The sequence below is a fragment of the Chrysemys picta genome, chromosome 2 (assembly GCF_011386835.1).
Source record: "Chrysemys picta bellii isolate R12L10 chromosome 2, ASM1138683v2, whole genome shotgun sequence".
Taxonomy (NCBI): Eukaryota; Metazoa; Chordata; order Testudines; family Emydidae; genus Chrysemys; species Chrysemys picta.
Genome location: NC_088792.1, coordinates 276,819,397 through 276,841,882, shown reverse-complemented (window position 1 = coordinate 276,841,882; position 22,486 = coordinate 276,819,397). Strand labels below are relative to the sequence as shown.

Sequence of the window (22,486 nt, the reverse complement as noted above, 5' to 3'; positions counted from 1 at the left end):
ACTGGAATAGGTTACCTAGGGAGGTGATGGAATCTCCTTCGTTAGAGGTTTTTAAGGTCAGGCTTGACAAAGCCCTGGCTGGGATGATTTAGTTGGGGATTAGGTCCTGCTTTGAGCAGGGGGTTGGACTAGATGACCTCCTGAGGTCCCTTCCAACCCTGATATTCTATGATTCATTATTATCTGGAAGAAGCAGCAGGAGATAAATTGGCTGTGAACATCTAAAGCAGTGGTTCTCAAACTTTTGTTTCTGTGGATCACTTGAAAATTGCTGAGCGTCTCAGCGGATCACTTAATGATCTTTCTAAATGTTGTTTGTATTGTTAGCTAACAATTGTAAAGCGCTTTGGATAAAAGTGCTATATAAAAAAACCTTAATAAATTTTTGTTTTACAAATAAAAGCACACAACTCATATTTTAATATCAGTAGTCTTACTTTTCTAATGCGATGGCTGTGCCCTCTCTCCCCCACCGCGGCATCCCCCGAGCTGGGGCTGGGAAGGAAGGCAGTCTCTGCCCAGCAGCCGCAGCCCTGGAGCTGGGGAAAGTCGCCTCTTTCTTTGGCCGCCACAGCCCTGCACATCCCAAATTCCCCCCACCCCCTCTTCTGACCCCACTGACCCCTCCCCAACAACCCTCTCTTCCCCCCAGCCACCACCTCACCTTACATGTGCATCTTCTCCAGGGTCCAAGCACCTAATTAGTGGAGCCATGCCTGCATGCCTCCACTAATAAGGTGGGTGGCCCTTCATTCTCTCGTGTGTGGCTGCCCAGGCGCGCATCTTAGAGGGAACTATCTGCGGACCACCTGAATGGAGCTCGCGGACCACAATTTGAGAACCTCTGATCTAAAGCATCTGCTTTATATTCATGGAATATCAGGGTAGGAAGGGACCTCAGGAGGTCATCTAGTCCAACCCCTGCTCAAAGCAGGATCAATCCCAAGACAGATTTTTACCCCAATTCCCTAAATGGCCCCCTCAAGGACTGAACTCACAACCCTGGGTTTATCAGGCCAATGCTCAAACCACTGAGCTATCCCTCCCCCTTTAAACTTTCCCCAAATCACCCAAGACAATTGTTACCAGCATTGCTGTTGAGTGGGAGAGGTAAGAGATGCATCCCAAAGCACAGAATGAATGCAGAAAGCCCATGAATACTGAACTAATTGTAGCAGCAGTCATCCAAACAAGAAAAAAGGGGCTGTGTGTGTAACTCATGCACATATCCCACATTTTTCTAAGACGTCTTTTTCCTACTCACAGTTCCTCTTGCTGTATGATTCAAATAAGTTAAAATGAGAGAAATTCTCACTGAAATTGAGGGGTATATAGAATTTTAAAGGATTCATGGGCAGCCACAAGTCATCACTGTCACTCCATCATACCAATACTTCCATTGTGGATAAAAAAGATAACCCAGAAGAAAACTGATACAAAGCTTCATATTAATGCACACACAACAGCAAGAGTTTATTGAAAAGGTTTTAGCCCAAGGTTTCACAGATGGAATTTCTCTATAAAAAGAAAACCAAGAAAGGAAAAGTCCACCCAAGAGTTGTATAAAAACTTCCTATATGCTCACCAAGAGAGCCTAAAAGATTTACCAACCGCTAATGTTAGACTGGCATTTGTTTGCTGCCTTGTAGCTTCGCTCCTTGTAGCTGCTAGCTGAAGCTGAAAATCTGATAAAGACATCAAATGCAAGAGATGGAAAGCAGCCAGTGATATAGCAGCAACTGGAAGTGGAGAATAGTAGGTGAAGCAAAACTCACTTAACTTCCCAGTTTCCTATTAATTTTATACTTGACATAAAAAAAGAAATGTGATGAAAGAAGGCAGTTGAAAAACACAGAAGACAAGCAATGGGAAGAGAGCACCAAGGAGAACAGCATACATGAAAAGAAATTCTATTTAAAGGGATGGATCTGAAAGGGGAATCTATGCAAGGAATAAACAGAGCATTACACAACCAGCGAGACACCCCAATGCGGAAAGAAAATTATGTTTTAGCCTCTTACAAGTTACAGTACATGGATATTTGTTCCCTTCCTCCTCTTCCTTCCCCAGTCTTCATGGCCTGCTCCTTTCCTCGAAGATCATATAGTCTATATATTAAAGACCATCACACATCATCCAGTTACTCTTGTATTGAGCCTGATAACCTAGTTGATTAAAGCATAAATTCTAGACAAGCACAGTCTTGATAGAAGTGGATAGAGAATCCACCACTTCCCTTGGTAGTTTGTGCCAATGGGTGATCACCTTCCGTTACAAATCTGTGCCTTATTTCTAATTTGAATTTGTTTGGCTTCATCTTCCAGACACTGATTCCTATTATCTTTCTCTGACAGATTAAATGACTCTTTAGCACTCAATATTTTCTACTTGTGAAGGTACTTACACCCTTGTATCAGTCATCTATCAATATTCTTTTTGATAAATTAAAGAGATTGAACTCTAAGTCTCACTGCAAGGCATTTTCTTCAGACCACGAATCATTTTTGTGGCTCTTCTGTACACTCTCATTTTTCAACATTCTTCTTAAAATGTGAAAATCAGAACCTTACACAGTATTCCCGTATTTTTTCCACCAATGTCGTATACAGAGAATCACCTTCCTATTCCTACTCCCTTTGTTTATTCATCCAAGGATCACAATAGCACTTTTTGTCACATCACACTATTTAGTTGATTGCTCACTGCCCCCAAGTCCTTTTAAGAGTCACTGCTTTCCAGGATGTAATCACGCAGTCTGTACATTTGGGCTACCTTCCCTGTTCCTAGATGTATACTTTTGCACTTGGCTATACTAAAATACATTTTGTTTGAATGGGCACAGCTTACCAAGCAATCCAGATCACTCTATACTAGAGGTTCTTAAATTAGGGCGCAGGTCCCCTTGAGGGGGCACAGAATGTATTCTGGGGGGTGACATGAGAACCCACATCAATGAATAATTAGCAAAGTGGATTCCTCAAGATATATCCAGTCCTCAGATGGCGCTGTGCATTAGACTCTAGATGGCACGGTGTATTTTGACGGATTTCTGTTACGCTTGCATAGCCTTATACAAAGTTGTTGTCATCTGTACGCTAATCCATTTGCTACAGTGCAGTGTGAATATTTAATTGTAAACATCGACCACAAGTGCAGTTTTGCTTTTGCTCTTATTACAATGGATCATTTGCTCTGTCTGAATCAATGCCAGGGCCGGCTCCAGGCACCAGCTTCTCAAGCAGGTGCTTGGGGCGGCCGCTCCGGAGAGGGGCGGCAGGTCCAGGTATTCGGCGGCAATCCGGCGGACGGTCCCTCACTCCACCTGGGAGTGAAGGACCTCCCACCGAATTGCTGTCGCAGATTGCGATCGCAGCTTTTTTTAGATCGCGATCGCGCCTTTTTTTTTATTTTTTTTTTTGGCTCCTTGGGGCGGCCAAAACCCTGGAGCCGGCCCTGATCCATGCTTTACCGTTTTTAATATGTAGTGAGGTTTATACGGGTTGTTTTTTTAAAATCGGTATATGTACTTGCGTTGGGGGGGGGGGTGGCGGCGTAAACTATGACAGATACAAAGAAGGGGGACACAATCAAAAATGTTTGAGAATTAAAAAAAAAACACAGTACGGGGGGAAATTCCAGAGAGGGCATAGAAAAGGTTGCATATGTAGAATTTAAGAGTACATGCAAGTCAAGTCAAACAAGACCAGGCTTAGAGCAGACAGTCAGTGCTCGGTGACCTTCTTACTGACTTCTCCAGTAAAGTGCTCAGAAGGTTACAGTTTTAATTTGCACGGCTGGTGTTAATGAGGACTGGAAGTGACAAACCATATCAATTTAAATTTGAAACCTTTATATTCGATCACTCTCATTGACTGCCAAAGTAAGTGTGCAACTGAATTAGAAGTCAATTTAGACTAGATGAGATCATCAGTGAGTGGTTGCAGGCTGGAGTCATGCTTCAGAGCAGAGGAGTCCAGGGTGAAGCACAGTGTGAATAGCTTAAGTTGTATTTTACAGCATCCCTGTTAACTACTTGCTACATAAAGTATTCTACTCATGTTCGCTTTAAAAAAGTCAGAGGAACAATTGCAGAGTCCACAAATTTGACATTTGAGGTTCTTAGAAGTTTCATATAGCTATTCCAAACCCAGTTTTATTGGGGGAGGGATCACAAAACCAGTCTTTTCAAGAAATGTCTAACTACCCAACCAATCCTATTACTGAAAGTTTTAACCAGTGAAGTCTTATTTATTGGAGGTATAAATCATATGAGTGGGTGAGGAGTAGTATTCAAACACTAAATGATTTCTAATGTATCTGCAACCCATTGCCTACTACTGCAGTAATAAACTAATGGGGGGGGGGGGAGAAGAACCAAAGCAGCTCTTAGTTATTTGTTTTTTGTGAAGCTATTAGAAAACCATGTCCAGTCATATAGCTACTTCTGTTTTCCATAAAATCTGCTAACTAATCTATCTTTGCATAAATCTTTTCATGGTCTGACAGTATCTGATTAAAATATGACCATATAGATCATTGTTTCAACCACTGTTATATATGTGCAACAAATCTTTTACAAAATGTGGCTTGTAAGAGGTCTATGGAAAGGTTATGATTTGCTGAATAGGATTATTCTATTTGTATGTATGTATCATTTTTGTATTTTAAGTTTGAGTATTGGCTCTATACCTGGATTTCAAATGTTTGGTCCTGGGGTAATGTACACAAGGTAGTTAGTGAGCACATCTTGGAGGGACTGTTCACATTGAGTGGCCCATCAAAACTCACAATGAACCATGGGAGACCTCCATCTAAACTGAATAGACTTTCCTGTGGATGTTCCATCTGAAGTATAGGTAATGGCTTCCTGCTATGACTAAGCAAAATTGGGCATGGACAGGTGACTTGCCCACATGACTCCAAACTCCCATCTTTTACCTGTAATTTTCCACTAGCTGTGCTGAGGGCTTTGTTTGAAACAATGGGTTTCCCTCATTATGGCAGAAGCTATAAAAGCCCCTGGAAACACTTTCATTTTGCCTCTTTGCTGCTCAAACCTATGGACTATAGACTTACACTAATGGGAGCATTCTAACCAAGAGACTGAGGTCCTTCTAATGATTTGGAAGCAACCAGAGACTTAAGCCAGCAGTTTATTCCATCATTGCTACAAGTTTGAGCCAAGAACTTTGCATGAATTGTATGTATTTGATTCCTTTAACCAATTTTAACTCTTCTTTTTATGAATAAACCTTTAGATTTTAGACACTAAAGGATTGGCAACAGTGTGATTTTGGAGCAAAATCTGAGTTATATATTGACCTGGGTGTGTGGCTGGTCCTTTGGGATCAGAAGAACCTTTTATTTGACAAGGCTGGTTGTAAAGGACCACTCATCTTTAAATCCAGTGTTTTTGGGCATGATACAAGGACTGGAATACGTAAGGAAACTGCTTTTATAACTTCTTGTTAGTCTGTGGTGAGACAGAAGTTTACTTGGGTTACTGATTTGGTATATCTTATGGAGGAATGACCAGGTTGGGGTGTGTCTGCCCTATTTCTCAGCAGTTTGTCCTGAATTTGGTATTCTCAGTTGTGACCCACAGAAGCACGCTTACACATGGAATAATGATAATGGCAAAAGACTGAAAGATCCATCAAGAAAACCATTGCCCATTCCCAAATAAACAGACATTACTTTCTAATTCAGTTCTGGGGAGGACAATTTACTCAGGGTATGTCTACACTAAGAAATTAGGTTGATTTTATAGAAGTTGGTTTTTAAAAATTGATTTTATACAGTCAATTGTTTGTGTCCCCACTAAGCGCATTAAGTCGGCAGAGTGCATCCGCGCTACCGTGGCTAGCATCGACTCACGAAGCATTGCACTGTGGGAAGCTATCCTGCAGTCTCTGCTGCCCATTGGAATTCTGGGTTAAGCTCCCAATGCCTGATGGGGCAAAAATATTGTCATGGGTGGTTTTGGGTACATGTTGTCAGTCTCCCCTGCCTCCCTCCGTGAAAGGAACTGCAGACAATCATTTCATGCCCTTTTTTCCTGGGTTACCTGTGCAGACACCATAGCACAGCAAACATGGAGCCTACAATGCTCACAAGAGCAGCAGTGAGCTGAGCAAACACCTCACACATTATACTGCAGTATGTGCAGAATCTGGCTAAGAGCAGCACCACAAGGACGCTTGTGAGGAGGACATGGACACGCATGTTCCTGAAAGCATAGGGTGTGGCAATTGGGACATCATGGCGGCAGTAGGGCAGGTTGATATAGTGGAGCGCCGATTTGGGGCCCGGCAAACAAGCACAGACTGGTGGTACCGCACAGTGTTGCGAGTATGGGATGATTCCCAGTGGCTGCAAAACTTCCACATGTGTAAGGCCACTTTCCTGGAACTCCGTGAGTTGCTTTTCCCCACACCCTGAAGTGTAGGAATACCAAGATGAGAGCTGCCCTGACAGTTGAGAAGTGAGTGGCGATAGCCCTGTGGAATCTTGCAATGCCTGGACTGCAACCAGTCAGTCGGGAATCAATTTGGAATGGGTAAATCTACCGTGGGGACTGCTGTGATTCAAGTAGCCAATGCAATCACTGATGTTCTGCTATCAAGGGTAGCAACTCTGGGAAATGTGCAGGTCATAGTGGATGGCTTTGCTGCAATGGGTTTCCCTAACAGTGGTGGGGCAACAGCCGGAATGCATAACCCTATCTTGGCACCAGATCATTTGCCAACCAGTACATAAACTGCAAGAGGTACTTCTCAATGGTGCTACAAGCACTGGTGGATCACAAGGGACATTTCACCAACATCATGGGATGGCTGGGAAAGGTGCATAACGCTCACATCTTTAGGAACTTTGGGCTGTTTGAGCTGCAAGAAGGGACTTACCAGACCAGAAAATTACTGTTGGGGATGTTGAAATGCCAATAGTTATCCTTGGAGACCCAGCCTAACCCTTGCTCCCTGGCTCATGAAGCCATACACAGGCAGCCTCAACAGTAGTAAGGAGCAGTTCAACTATAGGCTAAGCAAGTGCAGAATGGTGGTAGAATGTGTCTTTGGATGTTTAAAAGCTCGCTGGGGCTGTTTGCTGACTAGGTTAGACCTCAGCGCAACCAATATTCCCATTGTTATTACTGCTTGCTGTGTGCTACATAATATCTGAGAGAGTAAGGGGGAGATGTTTATGGAGGGGTGGGAGGTTGAGGCAAATCGCCTGGCTGCCAATTTTGAATAGCCAGACACCAGGGTGATTAGAAGAGCACAGGAAGGCGCGCTGCATATCAGAGAGGCTTTGAAAAACAGCTTCATAACTGGCCAGGCTATGGTATGACAATTGTGTTTTCTCCTTGATACAAACCCACCCCCTTTGCTGATTTTAATACCTTGGAAGCCAACCACCTTTGATCACAGCTGGCAAAGGAAATAAAGTCACTATTGTTTTGAAACCATGCATTCTCTATTAATTTTAAATAAAGTGAGATAACTGACAAGGTAGCCCAGGAGGGAACGACAAGGCCACATTGCTTATTCTAGCCACACTACAAATCAAAACTGTTTGAATGACAGCCTTCTGTTGCTTGGGCCATCCTCTGGAGTGGAGTGGCTGGGTGCCTAGAGCCTCCTCCCACCCCCCGTTCTTGGGCATCTGGGTGAGAAGGATATGGAACTTGGGGAGGAGGGCAGGCGGTTGTACAGTGGATGAAGCAGCGGTCTGTGCTCTCGTTGGCTTTCCTGCAGCTCCACCAGATGCCTGAGCATGTCTGTTTGCTCCCCCGTTAGCCTCAGCATTGCATCCTGCCTCTTCTCATCATGCTCACTTAATGCTTTCCTGGACTCTGCCATGGAATGCCTCCATGCATTCAGCTGTGCCCTATCACTGCAGGAGGACTGCATGAGTTCAGAAAACATGTCATTGCAAGTGTGTTTTTTTCGCCTTCTAATCTGCGATAACCTCAGGGATCGAGATGATAGGGGGAGCATAGAAACATTAGCACCTGCGGGGGGATAAAAAGGGAGAGCAAATTTTAAAGAGGATACGTTTGAGAACAAAAGGGAGACTTTCACAGTGAATCAATCAATTCACAGCAGACAGCACATGTACTTTAGGTACAAGGTCACATTTTGCCTTTTATATTGAGCTCCTGCTGGTATGGTGACACATCACACACGACTGGGCAACAGAATTCGGTTTCCAGGCAGACATGGTAAGCCAAAGGGTACACAGGTTTGGCTTCTAACACCTTCATAACATGTGGGAAGGTTTTCAAACTGCAGCACACTCCTTTCCTATAGCAAGCAATGCCAATTGCATTTGCCATTTAAAAGGAAGGTCTGCGGTTTTCGGGTGGAGGTGCAACACCTCCCTCTACCCCTTTGCATGGCTATTTGGGATGATCCCTTCACCCCTCCCCCTGCCACATGGCTATTCTCAGGAATGATCCCTTTTAGCCAAGTGCAAACAGCCCAGCATGAATGGGGTCCTTTTACTGTTCCCTTACAAAAATTCTCCTATTTCAACCAGGTGACCATGAATGATATCACTCTCCTGAGGCTAACATACAGAAAGATATAGACCAATGCTGCTTGAATGCGACCAAAACCCAGGACCATTCGCTGCCATGCTTTGTGCTGCAATGATTCCAGAATACTTGCTACTGGCTTGGCGTGGTAAAGTGTCCTACTGTGGAGGACTAAATAAGGCAGCCCTCCCCAGAAACCTTCTGCAAAGGCTTTCAGACTACCTCCAGGAGAGCTTCATGGCCATTTCCCTGGAGGATTCCCACTCCATCTCCAGACATGTTAGCAGACTTTTCCAGTAGCTTTACTGGCTACGAATGCATTCCAAGTCTTCATGGCAAATCAAACATTAAAACATTATTGCTTTTAAACCCTATAGTGTAGTTACTAATGTGCACTCACCAGAGGTGCCTTCTCTGCCGTCAGGGTCGGGGATCCCGCCTTGGGAGGGTATTGGCTTCAGGGTGATGAAAAGATCCTGGCTACCAGGGAGAACAGATTAACCGCTTGCCTACTGCGCATTCTCATCAATCATCCTCCTCCACAAAATCATCCTCCCTGTTGCGTGATACGCCCCTCTTGCAGGTGTCCACAGACAGTAGTGGTAGGGTCCCCCCCTAGAATGCCATGCAGCTGATCATAGAAGCAGCATGTATGGGGTTCTGACCCAGAGTGACTGTTTGCCTCCTTTGTCTTTTGGTAGGCTTGCCTGAGCTCCCTAACTTTCATGCGGCACTGCTGTGTGTCCCTGTTGTAGCCTCTGTCCATCATGCCCTGTGCGATTTTGGCATATATATTAGCATTTCTTCTTTTTGATCAGAGTTCTGCCTGCGCAGATTCTTCTCCCCATACAGAAATCAGATCCAGGGTCTCCCGTTTGGTCCATGCTGGAGCTAGTTTGTGATTCGGGGGTGTGGGGGAGAAAGACGACTGTATGGTCACCTGTGCTGCTGAACTCGCCACGCTGACCAAACAAGAAATGAAATTCAAAAGTTCCCAAGGCTTTTCCTGTGTACCTGGCTAGTGCATCGGAGTTCAAAGTGCTGTCCAAAGCGGTGACATTGGAGCACTCCTGGATAGCTCCCAGAGGCCAACATCAATTTGGGTCCGCACTACCCCAAATTCAACCCAGCAAGGTAGATTTTAAGCACTACTCCCCTCACTGGGGAGGAGTACAGAAGTTGATTTTAAGAGCCCTTTAGGGAGACCGAACAGGGTTGCTTGTGTAGACGCATTCATTATAAAAATTGACCTAACACGGTTAAATTCAACCCAACCCTGTAGTGTAGGCCAGGGCTCAGAGTGACTCATTGGCTTAAGCAAGCCTCTCTCATTATGGATCAGTTATTTTCAACTGATTAGATGAAGCATACAGCCCATGAATGGTTTGGTACATGTTATTAACTTACTGTCCTCATCTGAGGAATTTTCCTTATCTACATTTTTAGGTAAAAAATATCTACTCTTACAAAGCAATTTGATAGCCACTCAGAAGAAAACACTTATACAAGTCAGTGCTGTGCCTCCTCCTCAATCAAAAGAAATAGATGCTGTGATAGCAGAAGATAGATTAGAGGTTATGCAGTAATAAAATGGTGGCCCCAGAATGACAGTTTAAGGAGAGATCATCGTTTTCCCTCCACCTGGTCACACTCCCAGTCACCACAAACAAAAATCACTCCCAAAGATAATTAATATATAAAAAGACTGCTTCTCTCCTGAGGAAAGGTCTAAGGACATCTGGCCATGTCAATGGAAATTGAGAGTGGAACTGCAAACTAATTCGACAACTCTGTGTAGGATGAGAGACAGGGTTTTGTGTCAAGAACTTGCATTTGTGGACCTCTTCCCTTCAACATACATAGAAATACAAATCCCAGCTTATTACAGAAAGATGCAATATTTTTTTTTTGGTTTGTTTGCATCTCTAATGCTTTTAGATTTATATAGCCCTTCTATTCCAAGCAGTTAACCTAAATACAGTACATCGCCTTAGTGGGTGGTATGGGTTGAGTTTGTTTCTTTTGAGGGGGTAAGGTTCCCATATGCCTTTTGTAATGAGCAGCTACAAATGAAATGTGATTAACAGGTTTTATTTGTATTAATTTCTTTACTTTGATCTTAACATATTTCAACAGGCATTTACAAGAGCTAGTTACATATGTTGTTAGTTTGCAGTTCTACTCTTGATTTCCATAGACATGGCCAGATATAAAGCAGCAATAGACCTTTCCTCAGGAGAGAAGCCTTTTTTATATATTAACTATATTTTGATCCATTTTATTGAATGGGCAGCTGGTACTGATCACAGAACAGGCCTGCTGGTTCTTATGTACAAATTCCTTGGAGTAGCAATGAAATAAAACTCAACTAAAGATCTTGTCAACTAAATTTTGTCCCTGAAATACTTCAGGGATGAAGTAAGCTATTGGCTTTTATTCAATTCATTTCCTCCACAAATTAGTAAGTAGCACTGATTAAATTTTATTGTGCTATTAAAGAATTGGGTATTTGAAGCTGTAATAAATGAGATTTTTGACCTTTTTCAGCATTCTGTGTGTTTACAGCCTAGCCTACACTACAGAGTTAGGTTGAAGGAAGTCGCCTTAAGTTGACCTGTTAATGTATTTGTTTACACTTCCGGGTCCTTTACGTTGACCTAAGTCACCTCTCATGTCGACTTCTGTAATCCACCTCTGTGAGAGGCGGAGCACTTAGTTCAATTTTCATGGGCTGACTGAGGTAGTGCAGACGCAGCATTGTGTATTTTGACTTAATTGGCCTCCAGGTGGTGTCCCACAATTCTCATCTGTGACCTCTGGAGATCACTCTCAACTCTGCTGCACTGCAGCCAGGTACACAGGAAGCAGCCCCTCCCCTGCTAGAGCCCCGGGAAATTTTGATTTCCCATTTGATCAGCATTGGGAGCGTGCCAGTTTAAGCACAGCTGACCATGGAGACTACATGCCCCAAACATGCTCCAGCCTGGTCTGCACAGGAGGTGGTGGAACTCACTGTGTGGGGAGAAGTCCGTGCAGGCAAAGCTCGGATCCAGCAGAAGAAATGCTGACATCTAGCAAAGATCACTTGTGGAATGGGGGGAAAAAAGGGCTACATGAGGGACACACAGCAGTGCCGTATTGAAATAAAAACTTCACCAGGCGTAGCAGAAGGCAAGGGAGGTGAACAGTTGTTCTGGTGCTAAACCCCACACACGGTGGTTCTACAACAAGCTGCATGTGATTCTTGGGGGTGAGGGTGACCCTACAAGCACCCCCACAAGCAATGTGGATACCTCACAGGTGTGAGGGATACCAGAGAATGATATAGTGGTGGTATAGGAGGAGGAGAATGGGAGACAGGCGAGTGGTGGATCCATTCTCCCCGAGAGCCAGAAAATATTTAACCCCAGAGCTCTGTGGGTTGCAGGACTGTGATGCTGGGGAAGATGCCTCTCATTGTAATTGTATACTCAAAAGTCCGGTTAAACTTTAGCAGGTGCACACATTTGATGGTATTGCATGTTTACAGTGAAGAAAAAGTGAGGTGCTGTGGTTCTCTGCTTACAAGAGGCTGCTCCAGCTATGCATAAAATGACTGCTTATGTGGACTGAGATATCCATGGAGGATTCCCAGGCTCTCTCTAGGAAACTTTCATGGAGGTATTCTGCAATCCTTTGCAGAAGCTTTCTGGGCAGGGCAGTCTCATCTCTTCCACCATGGTAGGACACTTTCCCCACACCACTCCTGAATTAATTCTGCTGACATCATTGCGGTACACAGCATAGGGAGCGGGTTTATACCCAGATGCTTGCAGCATCTCCTTCCTTTCCGCCTCTGTTACCCTCAGGAGACTGATATCACATAGGGTAGCCTGGGGAAAACAGTGGAGGTCATAATTAAAAGTGCTATTACACAGAAAATAAAGGCATGTAGATCCATTCCACCCACCCACCCCCCCACATTCTGGATTGCCAAACCACACAGCCACTAATGTGCCTTTACTGTGCTTGGCATGGATCAGCAAATAATTTAAAGTGGCTGATAGGGGACTGGGGCCCCACATGAGAGATTCCACAATTTGGAAGTGAAAACGTTTGCCCCTGCCCCATTCGTAAACAGCTTCCCATGGTTCTATGGGAAAGAACCATTGTTCGACTAGCTACCTGCGCTCCTGACTTGAGCCTGCCATAAAACTTCATTAAAAGTGCAGTGACCTGGGGGGGCCCCCCATATGCCCCACGGCTGGAACAGCAAAACGGCACAGTGAACGGTTATGGATTCTGATTAGGTTATGGTTTGCACCTAATGTAACAATGGATTTTATTGTTTTTTTCATGAAAATGGCCTTGCTATGGAAATATTTTATTCATATACAATGGCTCCTTTATGTTCCCCCCCCCCCCCCCCCCCCCCCCCCCCCCCGACAACTGGAAATGTGTCCTTTGGCAGGTCATCAACACCTAATCACTGAAAGTCTGCTTTCAGAAGGAGAAAACATGGGAGGACAGGTTCACTGAGATAATGAATGCCTCTGGGGCTGCTGACACAGAGCTGAGAGCATGGAGGATTTCATTGTCTGAGAAGCTAGACATGGAGAGCAGGAAAGCACCCAATGAGCAAGCGTGTGTGGCACAGGATAAGATGCTTTGTATTATGAGGAACGAAGCAGACACATTGAGGCATCTGGTTGAACTGCAGGAACAGAAGCAGGAGGGTAGAGTCCCTCTGCACACCCTGATGGACAGCCAGCATTGCCTGATGCAGAATCACCCTCCCCCAAGCATTCCATGAGGCATGGGCAAAATGTCCATAATCCCTTTCACTTAACGTGGGGGTTGGGGGGGGAAAGGGGGGAAGGGTACAAGGAAAAGGCGGCGCCCATTCACAGACCTTTGATGGTCTGGAATGTGGTGGTATGTTACACAGCTGAAAATGTTTCTGCCGTTTCAACTTTACAACCCCTTTTCCCCCATGGTTAGCTTCTCTCTCTTCTCCCTCCTTACTTATGTTTGTTAAATAAAGTAAATGGATTTGAGAAATAAATGTTCTTTATGGAGTAGAATCAGTGGGCTTGGGTCGGGGGTTGGCTTTACAGGTACAGTGATACAAGCCAGGTGAAGGTTTGGGAAAGCACAATGAAGACAAGCAGCTCACATTACTGTGACTCATTACTGAAACAGCTTTTCAAAGCCTCACAGATACACAGCAGCCCTTGCTGTGCTCTTATTGCCCTGGTGTCTGGCTGCTCAAAAATGGCTGCCATGCAATTTGTCTCAACTGCCCACTGCTGCAGAAAATTTTCCCCCTTTTTCCCCCCTGCTCCCACAGATATTATGGAGCACACAGCAGGCAGCTATAACCATGGAGATGTTCTCCTCACTAAGGTCCAACCTTGTTAGTAAACTTCTCTAGTGTCCTTTCAAATGACCAAAGGCACATTCAACTACCATTCTGCACTTGCTGAGCCTATTGTTGAACTGTTCCTTATTGCTGTCCAGACAGCCAGTGTATGGCTTTATGAGCCATGGGAGCAAGGGGTAGGCTGAGTCACCCAGGCTAACTATAAGCATTTCAATGTCACCAATGTTAATTCTGTGGTCTGGAAAGAAAGTCCCAGATTGCAGCTTTTTGAACAGACCCAAGTTCCTAAAGATGCGTCATGAGCCTTTCCCGACCATCCTATATTGATGATGGTGAAATACCCCCTGTGATCCACCAGTGCTTGCAACACCATTGAAAAGTATCCCTTTTGGTTTATGTACTCTTTGGCAAGGTGGTCTGATACCAAGATGGGGATGTGTGCCATCTATCACCCCACTGCAATTAGGGAACCCCATCATGGCAAAGCCATCCACTATGTCCTTCACATTTCCCAGACTCACTACCTTTCGTAGCAGAAGTTGACTAATGGCCCTGCACACACTTGGAGCACAGCAGCTCCCATGGTTGATTTACCGACTCCAAATTGATTCCCCACTGACCGGTAACTGTCTGGTGTTGCAAGCTTCCAAATAGCAACCACCTCTCATTTCTCCACTGTCAGAACAGCTCATTTTTGTGTTGTTGAACTGCAGGGCATTTGAAAGTTCTGCAGCCACTGCTTGTCATCCCATACCTGCAAAAGATGCAGTCCCACCAGCAGTCAGTGCTTGTTTCATGGGACCAGAAACCATGCTCAGAGTGCAGCTGCTCTGGACTGCCAGCAGCAACTGGGAATTGTTTTTTCCAAATGGCTTACAGCAGCACTGCTTGCAGGACATTGCTATGTTTCACGTAGCAGGCCCGACTTCGGCTCTGGAAATACTGCAGGAGAAGGCGCGAGGTGTTTGAGATGCTCACAGTAAGAGTGCACAACTGAGCAGGCTCCATGCTTCTGGGGTTATGGCGTACGCACAGTGGTTTTAAGGCGCGAAAACCACTGAGTTGTTTGCTGTTGATATGAGGAAGGGAGCACAGTGCATCATGGGATGCTGACACAATGTTCCCATTCTCCTCTGCAACAATATTTTGGTCTCATGAGGCATTACACAAACTTCCCAAAACACACTGTGGCAAATTGCACTTTGGGATAGCAACCCACGATGCACTGCTTTGTGCATGGATGCAGGTGCTGCTTCTCATTGCTCCATCGAGACAATGAGCATGGCGTGGCCACGCACAATCGACTTCATTAATTTGGGGGCTAGAGGTCAAATTAGATAAAGTTGTCTAAACTACAAAATTAAGTTAAGCCCTAGTTACTGAACTACCAAATAGTTCAATAGGTATTATGTCAGCCCCTCTAGTATTTACATTCACAAATATATATTATGTATAATCTGAAAGACAGTCAGCCTTGCAAACACAACACCCCGCTTGATAAAGGGCACTGAATTGTACATCAAGAAAGAGTAGTTGAACTTTTGACAACAGTGACATGTCTAGAGGTAGAAAACAAGTTAGGCAACCTAATCTAAAAAGCACTAGATTCAAATTGTACAGCTTTAAGAAAGTATTTCTAGTAGTAGATGTAAAATTAATTCCAAAAACCTGGTGATAAATTCAACTATGAAGCCTATGAAAGTTCACCCTCACTTCAGAAAATAATTGCTATAAATCTTCACACCTTCAAGTGCATTGCTTTGCTATAGAGAGATTTTATTTTAACGAGTAGCAACTTACTGCTGCAGTCTTCAACTCAATCTGTTTCCATATGTGGTAAGGAGCAGATGTAACCATTGCATATTAAAGTTGTTCTACCCGCAAAGTTTTAGTACAATGACTGACAAGTCACTTATGCTACAGAGATTTTAAATAACACTTCCCTCTGCGTGATAAGCTATTGCCATGGTAAGATTAAAGATGAAAGCTATATCTAATGCCTTTGATTATGGCGATTGTAAAAATCAATTTCTAGGAAACTTTTCTTGAAAATTTCAGCTTCTAAATCCAAAAATGTATTTCATTTCTCTATCAAAATAGCAGTTCCCAAACGCTACAAACATGGAAAAAATGCATAACTGAGTTGCATGCTCTTACTTGGGGGTAGGAGATTCCCACCACCTTGATTCTCCCCACGTGATCTAACCTCCATGGGAAAGGCACCAGAGGCCTTCCTTGAGAATAAGAGCTACTATATGTAGGTTAGAACTAGCCAGAATGTTTTATTCCTGGTACTTAACAGCTACATATTAATTCTTTCAGAACTGTCAATTTATTAAGTATATGAAAACCTCACCTATGTGTCTGACTCTTGTCACAAACTTAACTATGTTTATAGAAAGAAAGCTAATTGTATTACAGTAAACAGGCTTAATATGTTTTGCTCAAGTAAATAAAGATCTGATTCAGAGCAGAACTGCGACAATATATTCTCATTACCTCCTGGAGAAGGACCCCTACTGTTCTACCAAATTTAAGCAGTAGTGGATTGCTCCAATACTAGTTTAACACAGCACTTCAACAATAACCTTTTTTTCCATTTATATTTGTGAAAATTCTGTTAAAGCCATTGGAGGCCTCACATTTTGGGGGAAACAATCTGAGAAGATTACTGCTTTATAGCAATTGAAAGTAGCAAGCAATGAAGTTAATGAGTATGTAGGTAGGCAACAAATACATAGGTGCTCATTTCAATTCCATCAGTATGCTCAATGCGAGCAAATGCTTTTTGCCAAGCAAACATTAATTCTGAAATACTACAGAGAAACAAAGTTTAGTACTCCCCCCGCCCCCAATCCCAATGTTCATTATGCTCTGTAGTTTACTGAGTTCTGTAACTAAATCTTGAGACCAAGAAAGCATACATAGTTTCTGTATGGTTTATGATTTTTCATCTGCCACTAGAAAAATCTCAGTATACTATTGTGTATTACCATGTAGAGACTAATTGGCAGATATTGAAAGTACGGGCACAGGGAAGCTTCTCAATTGCCTCTTGATACTCAATTTCAACATGGCAAGACATTTGTGAATATTATTGTGCTCTCGTATGTACTGAAAAAAATAGCACTTATTTCAGCCCTTCTGAGCTTTGTTTGGTGATTTTTCCAATATTGATTGACTGATGCTGCTCAGTAAGTCTCAAGAAGTGATCCCAAAAGTTTTAGGTACATTGGCTTTATCCATCAAAATATGTTTGCCTTTCCACACAGTGGAGCGTATTCATAAGACAACACAATCTTTGATGTTGATTTGGCAAAACTTAAAATTACAAATGTTTTACAATAGTTAAACTAGTTAAGTTATTGTATAGTTCATTTTTGCAACCCAAATCCCAATTTTGATTATTGCACCATTGGGAAAAAAAATAAAAAAATCAGTGTTACTGAATGGGTAAGAATTAAACTTCTATTACTTTCAAATAAGCAAAAATAATGACCTGTTTAGATTTTATGATTCCTGAACAATTGCAAGAAAGGGAAGTTAACTCAGCTTCTCAACATAAGTAGTACAAACCACCAAAATTATAAGTTCAGGTAGACAAAAGAAAACCTTCCATTTTACCAAGATCATAGCTTGCTATAATTGAGAAAAATAGGTTAAAGAGCTATTAACTTCTGAAGTCACTGTAATAATAGGATTTTTTTTATATTACTTTAAGACAAGCAGATACCCTACATATTACATTTGTTTTAGTCAGCAGCAGCTTCAAAACACTAGATTATACAACTGTCTGTGAGGCCGGCCATCAACTCAGATAATTTTAAATGGCTAAGGTTACATAAACCAGATTTTAAATTGGAGCAGTAAATTGGTAGTTATGCTTTTATTTTAGGAGTTTACATTTCAAAAGATAAATGGATAGAACATCTCTAAGTCTTTGTGACTTTAACAGCACAGAAATTAAATCTGAAGCCAAACAACAAAAATCTACATAAATATAAGATACAATACTAACAAATGTCCTACTGAGAACACCATCCATGTTTTAGTGGTATGAGCTAAAAGAGCACCGGGTATATATAGATACTAAAACTACTGTACCAGCAAAAAATGATTAGAAATAGATGTGACCCTGGTAATCAATAAAAACATACCAAGGGGCAAGCCCTAGGTATTAATTCTAGTTAGTTAATTTACTTTGTCATCAAACTTCAGACCCACAGTTAAGTACGTTAGTTAAAGATCCTTATAACTTCAGAAAAAGGATCAGTTATATATACATACAGACTTATAAAATCTGGAAGATACTCTATTCTCAATCTTTGCTCAGAAGTCTAACTGAAAAGTGAATAACTGTCATGATGTTGGAGGATAGTATATAGTTGTAAGTTTTATCAACTTCTATCAGTTGATAAAATAAAATAAAATTTAAGCACATATTTAACAACAATACTTAGTCACAGTATCGGAAAACTTGATTTACATTAAGATTTTCCTTCTCAAATGATTTTACCTTAAATTCACAGGAAACATTTTACAAAGAAAAAAATTCCTTCAAATAAGATTGTTTTTTGGGGGCAAATTTTCCATTATTTTAGCGTATCAAGCTGAAAATATCATGGCATTTGCATTTTGCAATTGAGATTATGTGCATTAGTCAACACTTTGTTAGTCCTTAAATTTAAAAGGAGAAATTATTTCCTAGCACACTGCAAGACAAGCTATGCCAATCTTTAACATTTGTAACTTGGATATATATCAATGAATGTAATGAAGCAAATACCAGTATAGCCTTCCAATAATTTCAGCAATGAGATTAAGGTGCATACTCTATTTTCATTTTTAAAAGTTAACTAGTGAATTGATTTAGTAATAAATCTGGACTACCACAATGCGTGAATTTTGTACCATATTACCTCCGCATATTTTATGAATGTTTTAAAGTCATCTACCCATCATAAAGCAGTTCACCATTCAGACATTTGCCCAGAATTATGGCTGAACACACACTGCATAATTTACACTATACTTTCTTCTTTAATATTTAGGCAATAGATATTTCTGAAAATACTAGTGACCATTTTAAACAGATTATTTTTCAATTTACTGTTGCTAATTGACTTTATTTGATGCTTAGAAATCACTTTTTTCAATCACCACTGATTGCCTAAAGCAGAATTTTATGCAATTAAAATTTTGCATAAAATTGACTTTAAGAGCCATTTTCAATTTCTGAAGTTACTTGCAACGGTATACATGACTTCCTGTGGGAAAAACTTAGTTTGAAGACCACTTCTTGAAGAAAAATAAATATGAACATAATATTTAGTTTTGCTGGCATACTGGACAGCTCCTAGAGATTAACAAACATTCTCAACAGGAGAACAATTTGTGTGGAATAGCCAAGGCTATTTTGAGATAAATGATGCACATGCAGCTGAATCTATTCTCACTAGACATGAATACATAACCTAACCATGGACTGTTTGTAGCCTAAACTAACAGACATGTATGCCCAATAATCCCAAAGCAACACTTCACATAGCAGTGGCAATATGAAAAATCTGGAATCATGACTACATGTCTTATGCATACAAACTTAAACAATTCTTCTCATTCTGCTAGTTAAATGGATGTCATTTTGCTGAATAATGAAGATTATACTTTGTTTTATTATTCTTTGACTTTGTAACTCCAGTCCTCCTTAACTCCACTGATCACACTGTATAATTCAAATTCTCACACAGCAGCCTGCACAATAGGTAACAATGGAAAACATAGTTCATTAGACACAAGAGCAAGCCCAATCAGGAATGTAAACAGAAAAAAGAAAAAAAAAAAAAACCACACAGCACACACGAACAATGTATTCTAAATGGATCAAGAATAGAAACTGCAGTAATTAATTTACATGACCATCTTCATCTGCTCATCATTAATCCAACAGAAGTAAAACAGGAAAATGTGGTGATTAATTGTAGTTCAAATAAAAGCTAAGTGGGTGTGTTTGACAATTCTATACTATCTGCTCACTAAAAGGGTTATATTTTCCTTCTAAAAAGCCTACTCTTTACATAATTTGGGTATTTAAGGGAACTTCACTGCATCAGTCTCTGCCAAGATGCAAAGCGAGGAATTACAATATGCATTGTTCTCTGGGGCCAATTTTTTCTTTTTTGTTACTTTACACAAAGTCGTCAGGCTTCCTTCTCCTAGCAGACATGTACATCAGTATTAAGATCAATTGAAAGCGACAACATCAAACCCACAAGTGTCAACAGACCGGGACAACGCTTCAGGTCCCAAGCACACCACAGAGAGACGCGACCCGGCTTCCTCCCCACCCCTAGTACCAGACACATCCTATTGAGAGCGATCACAAGAGGCTCCCGAGCTGAAGTCACCCCCCGCCCGCCTGGACAGCGTCTGGACAGAGATTTTACATCCCTGGCAGGTGCGTCTCCTCCCACCGCGTCCCCCGGGGTGCGATGTGCCAAGGCACCAGCCACCCTCTCTCCGCTGCACGCCACGCCCGCTGGGGACCGTGTCTCGCCGGGCGACAGCGACCCAGCCGCCAAACCCCAGAGAGCGAGCGGGGCTTGCCCCCCGGAGTAACTTTCACCTGGCAGCCGCGGAGCAGTAGCCGGTGCCCCTGGCAGGCAGCCCGTGCGGGGAGCGAAGGAGCCGGAGAGACCAGGCTCCGCACCTGGCTGCCAGCCGCCGAGAGGAGCAGGACCAGGCAGCCCCGCCGGAACTCAGCCCGCGCCTCACGGACCCAGCGAGCCCCGGTCCCCAACTAAGGGCCACCCCTTCCCACGCCTCGGGGGTCCCCCCTCCAGCACCCCTGCCCCGGGGTCGCCCACCTTGGTTCACCAGCCGCAGCGCATGGGTGAAGGACGGGTCCAGCGAGTCCTTCTCCGCCATCAGCTCGGGCAGGTACTTCTCGTCCATCTCCGCTTCCCGCGCGCCGGGGGGACCTGCACACACGGCAGGGGGCGGCGGCGGCGGCACCGGCGCCAGGCGGAGTCCGAGACGTAGTAAATCCTCTTAGGCAGCGGCGAGGCGACGCTTCCCTCCGGCCCCCTCCTGCCCGGGGCTCCGGGAGCGCATCCAACGGGTACCACAGACCCACACGCCCGCCCTACAAGAGGGGGGACCCCGCCTCCCCCACCCGCCGAACCGCAGAAGCCCGCCCCTGCTGCGGAGGAAGGGGACAGCCACGGGATGAGGAACCCGCGCGCACAACCGTTATCCAAAGCGGCCTCCGCCGAGGCCACAACACCTGCAACGGCTCCGCGCCGACTCAGCGGCTGAGGTTGGGAGCAGCAGGTTTAAATAGGGTCCACTAGGCCACGCCCATCGCCAAGCAAAGGCCACGCCCACGTCCCTTCAAACCACGCCCCCCGTGCGGTTTAGCCGCGCCCCCGCGATCCTCCCAGCGGGCGGTGCCGTTCACCCTCCTCAACGATGGTCCTGCCCTTCTTTTAAGATGCCTCCCATTGGGTAGGCTCGCCTGTCAGTCAGCTACTTTCTGCGGTTTCTGATTGGCTGATTCTCTTCAGCGCCGGCTTGTTTGGGTTGGATCCCTAGGCGGCCCGGGAGTGGGAGCGCGTGCGGGCGGGAGTAACCGTTAGAGGCTCTTCTCCTGCTCCCTGAGAGCACCTGAGGCGGTGTTGGTGGCAACAGAGTCTCAGCCTGTCTTCCTTACCCAGCGCTCCAGGCAGGGCCTGGGTGAGTGTGAGGGGACAAAGTAAACGAGGGAGGGTTTACGTGCCTCATCGAAACACACAGCAAAATCTTTCTTCACCCTTCAGCTCCCCCCCCCCAGTCACCTCCATATGCACACACCCCACTCTAGGAGGGTGGGCTCCAGCTAACCCTCCCTCCCAGATGCAGAAGTCCCAGCCCAATATGGAAATAGCATCACTTCTGCCTCCCAATGTCACCACCTGACATTTCCCAAAAGCCCATTATTTAAAAAAATAAAAAAAAAATTGGGAGCTGTAGCTATCCCCACTCACTCATCCCTCCCCACCTGTGGGCAGTCTTGTTATCAACCATCCTGATTGTATCAGGAGTCTCATAATATTTGAGATTTCATTTAAAGTCCCAGCTGCTGAAGACAAGTAATTGTGGGAATCACAGCTTTCCATTAGAAAATGCTTCTTGCTTTCGTGGTTGCAAAGAAAAGATTCAACATATGACCTGAGTGCACCCTAAAAGCTCAGAAATGAGAATGTCAATTAAAAAAGCAATTTTTTTTTTAAATCTCATGATTTTTTGGGTACTTATGATATTTTTTTAAACACTTGTGGTTGGCTGTAGTGAAATGCCCCACTAAAATTCGGCTCTCTTGCAGTACTTAATACTGAGCACTCACATGTCTCTCCAGACTGAGATTTAAAGCTCTTTACAAAGGTTTGCTAAATAATTCTCACAACAGACCTATGATGTAGGGAGATAGCTTAGTATCATTGTACAGATGGGGAAACATAGGATAAATAAGTTGTTCAAGATCACCTAGCAAGCCTGTCACACTTTCCACGTTTTTTCTGTTGGTAAACATATTAGAAACAGGGGTC

The 22,486-nt window shown here is 43.6% G+C and overlaps 1 protein-coding gene across 5 annotated transcripts in view; it reads right to left on the bottom strand.

Moving 5' to 3' along the window:
- Window positions 1–21,272, bottom strand: part of KHDRBS3 (KH RNA binding domain containing, signal transduction associated 3) — a 216,552-nt gene extending 195,280 nt beyond the window's left edge. For 4 of the 5 annotated variants that reach the window (XR_002888342.3, XR_010599026.1, XM_024102714.3 and 1 more), the window contains exon 1: window positions 20,768–21,212. Coding sequence is in view for 3 of the 5 variants with exons in the window: in XM_024102714.3 (XP_023958482.1) it covers window positions 20,768–20,855 (88 nt within the window). In the remaining 2 variants the exon portion in view is untranslated. Of the gene's footprint in view, window positions 1–20,767 lie in introns of all 5 variants that reach the window. The other variant, XM_024102715.3, reaches the window with a different exon arrangement.
- Between the last annotated feature and the right edge of the window lie 1,214 nt (window positions 21,273–22,486).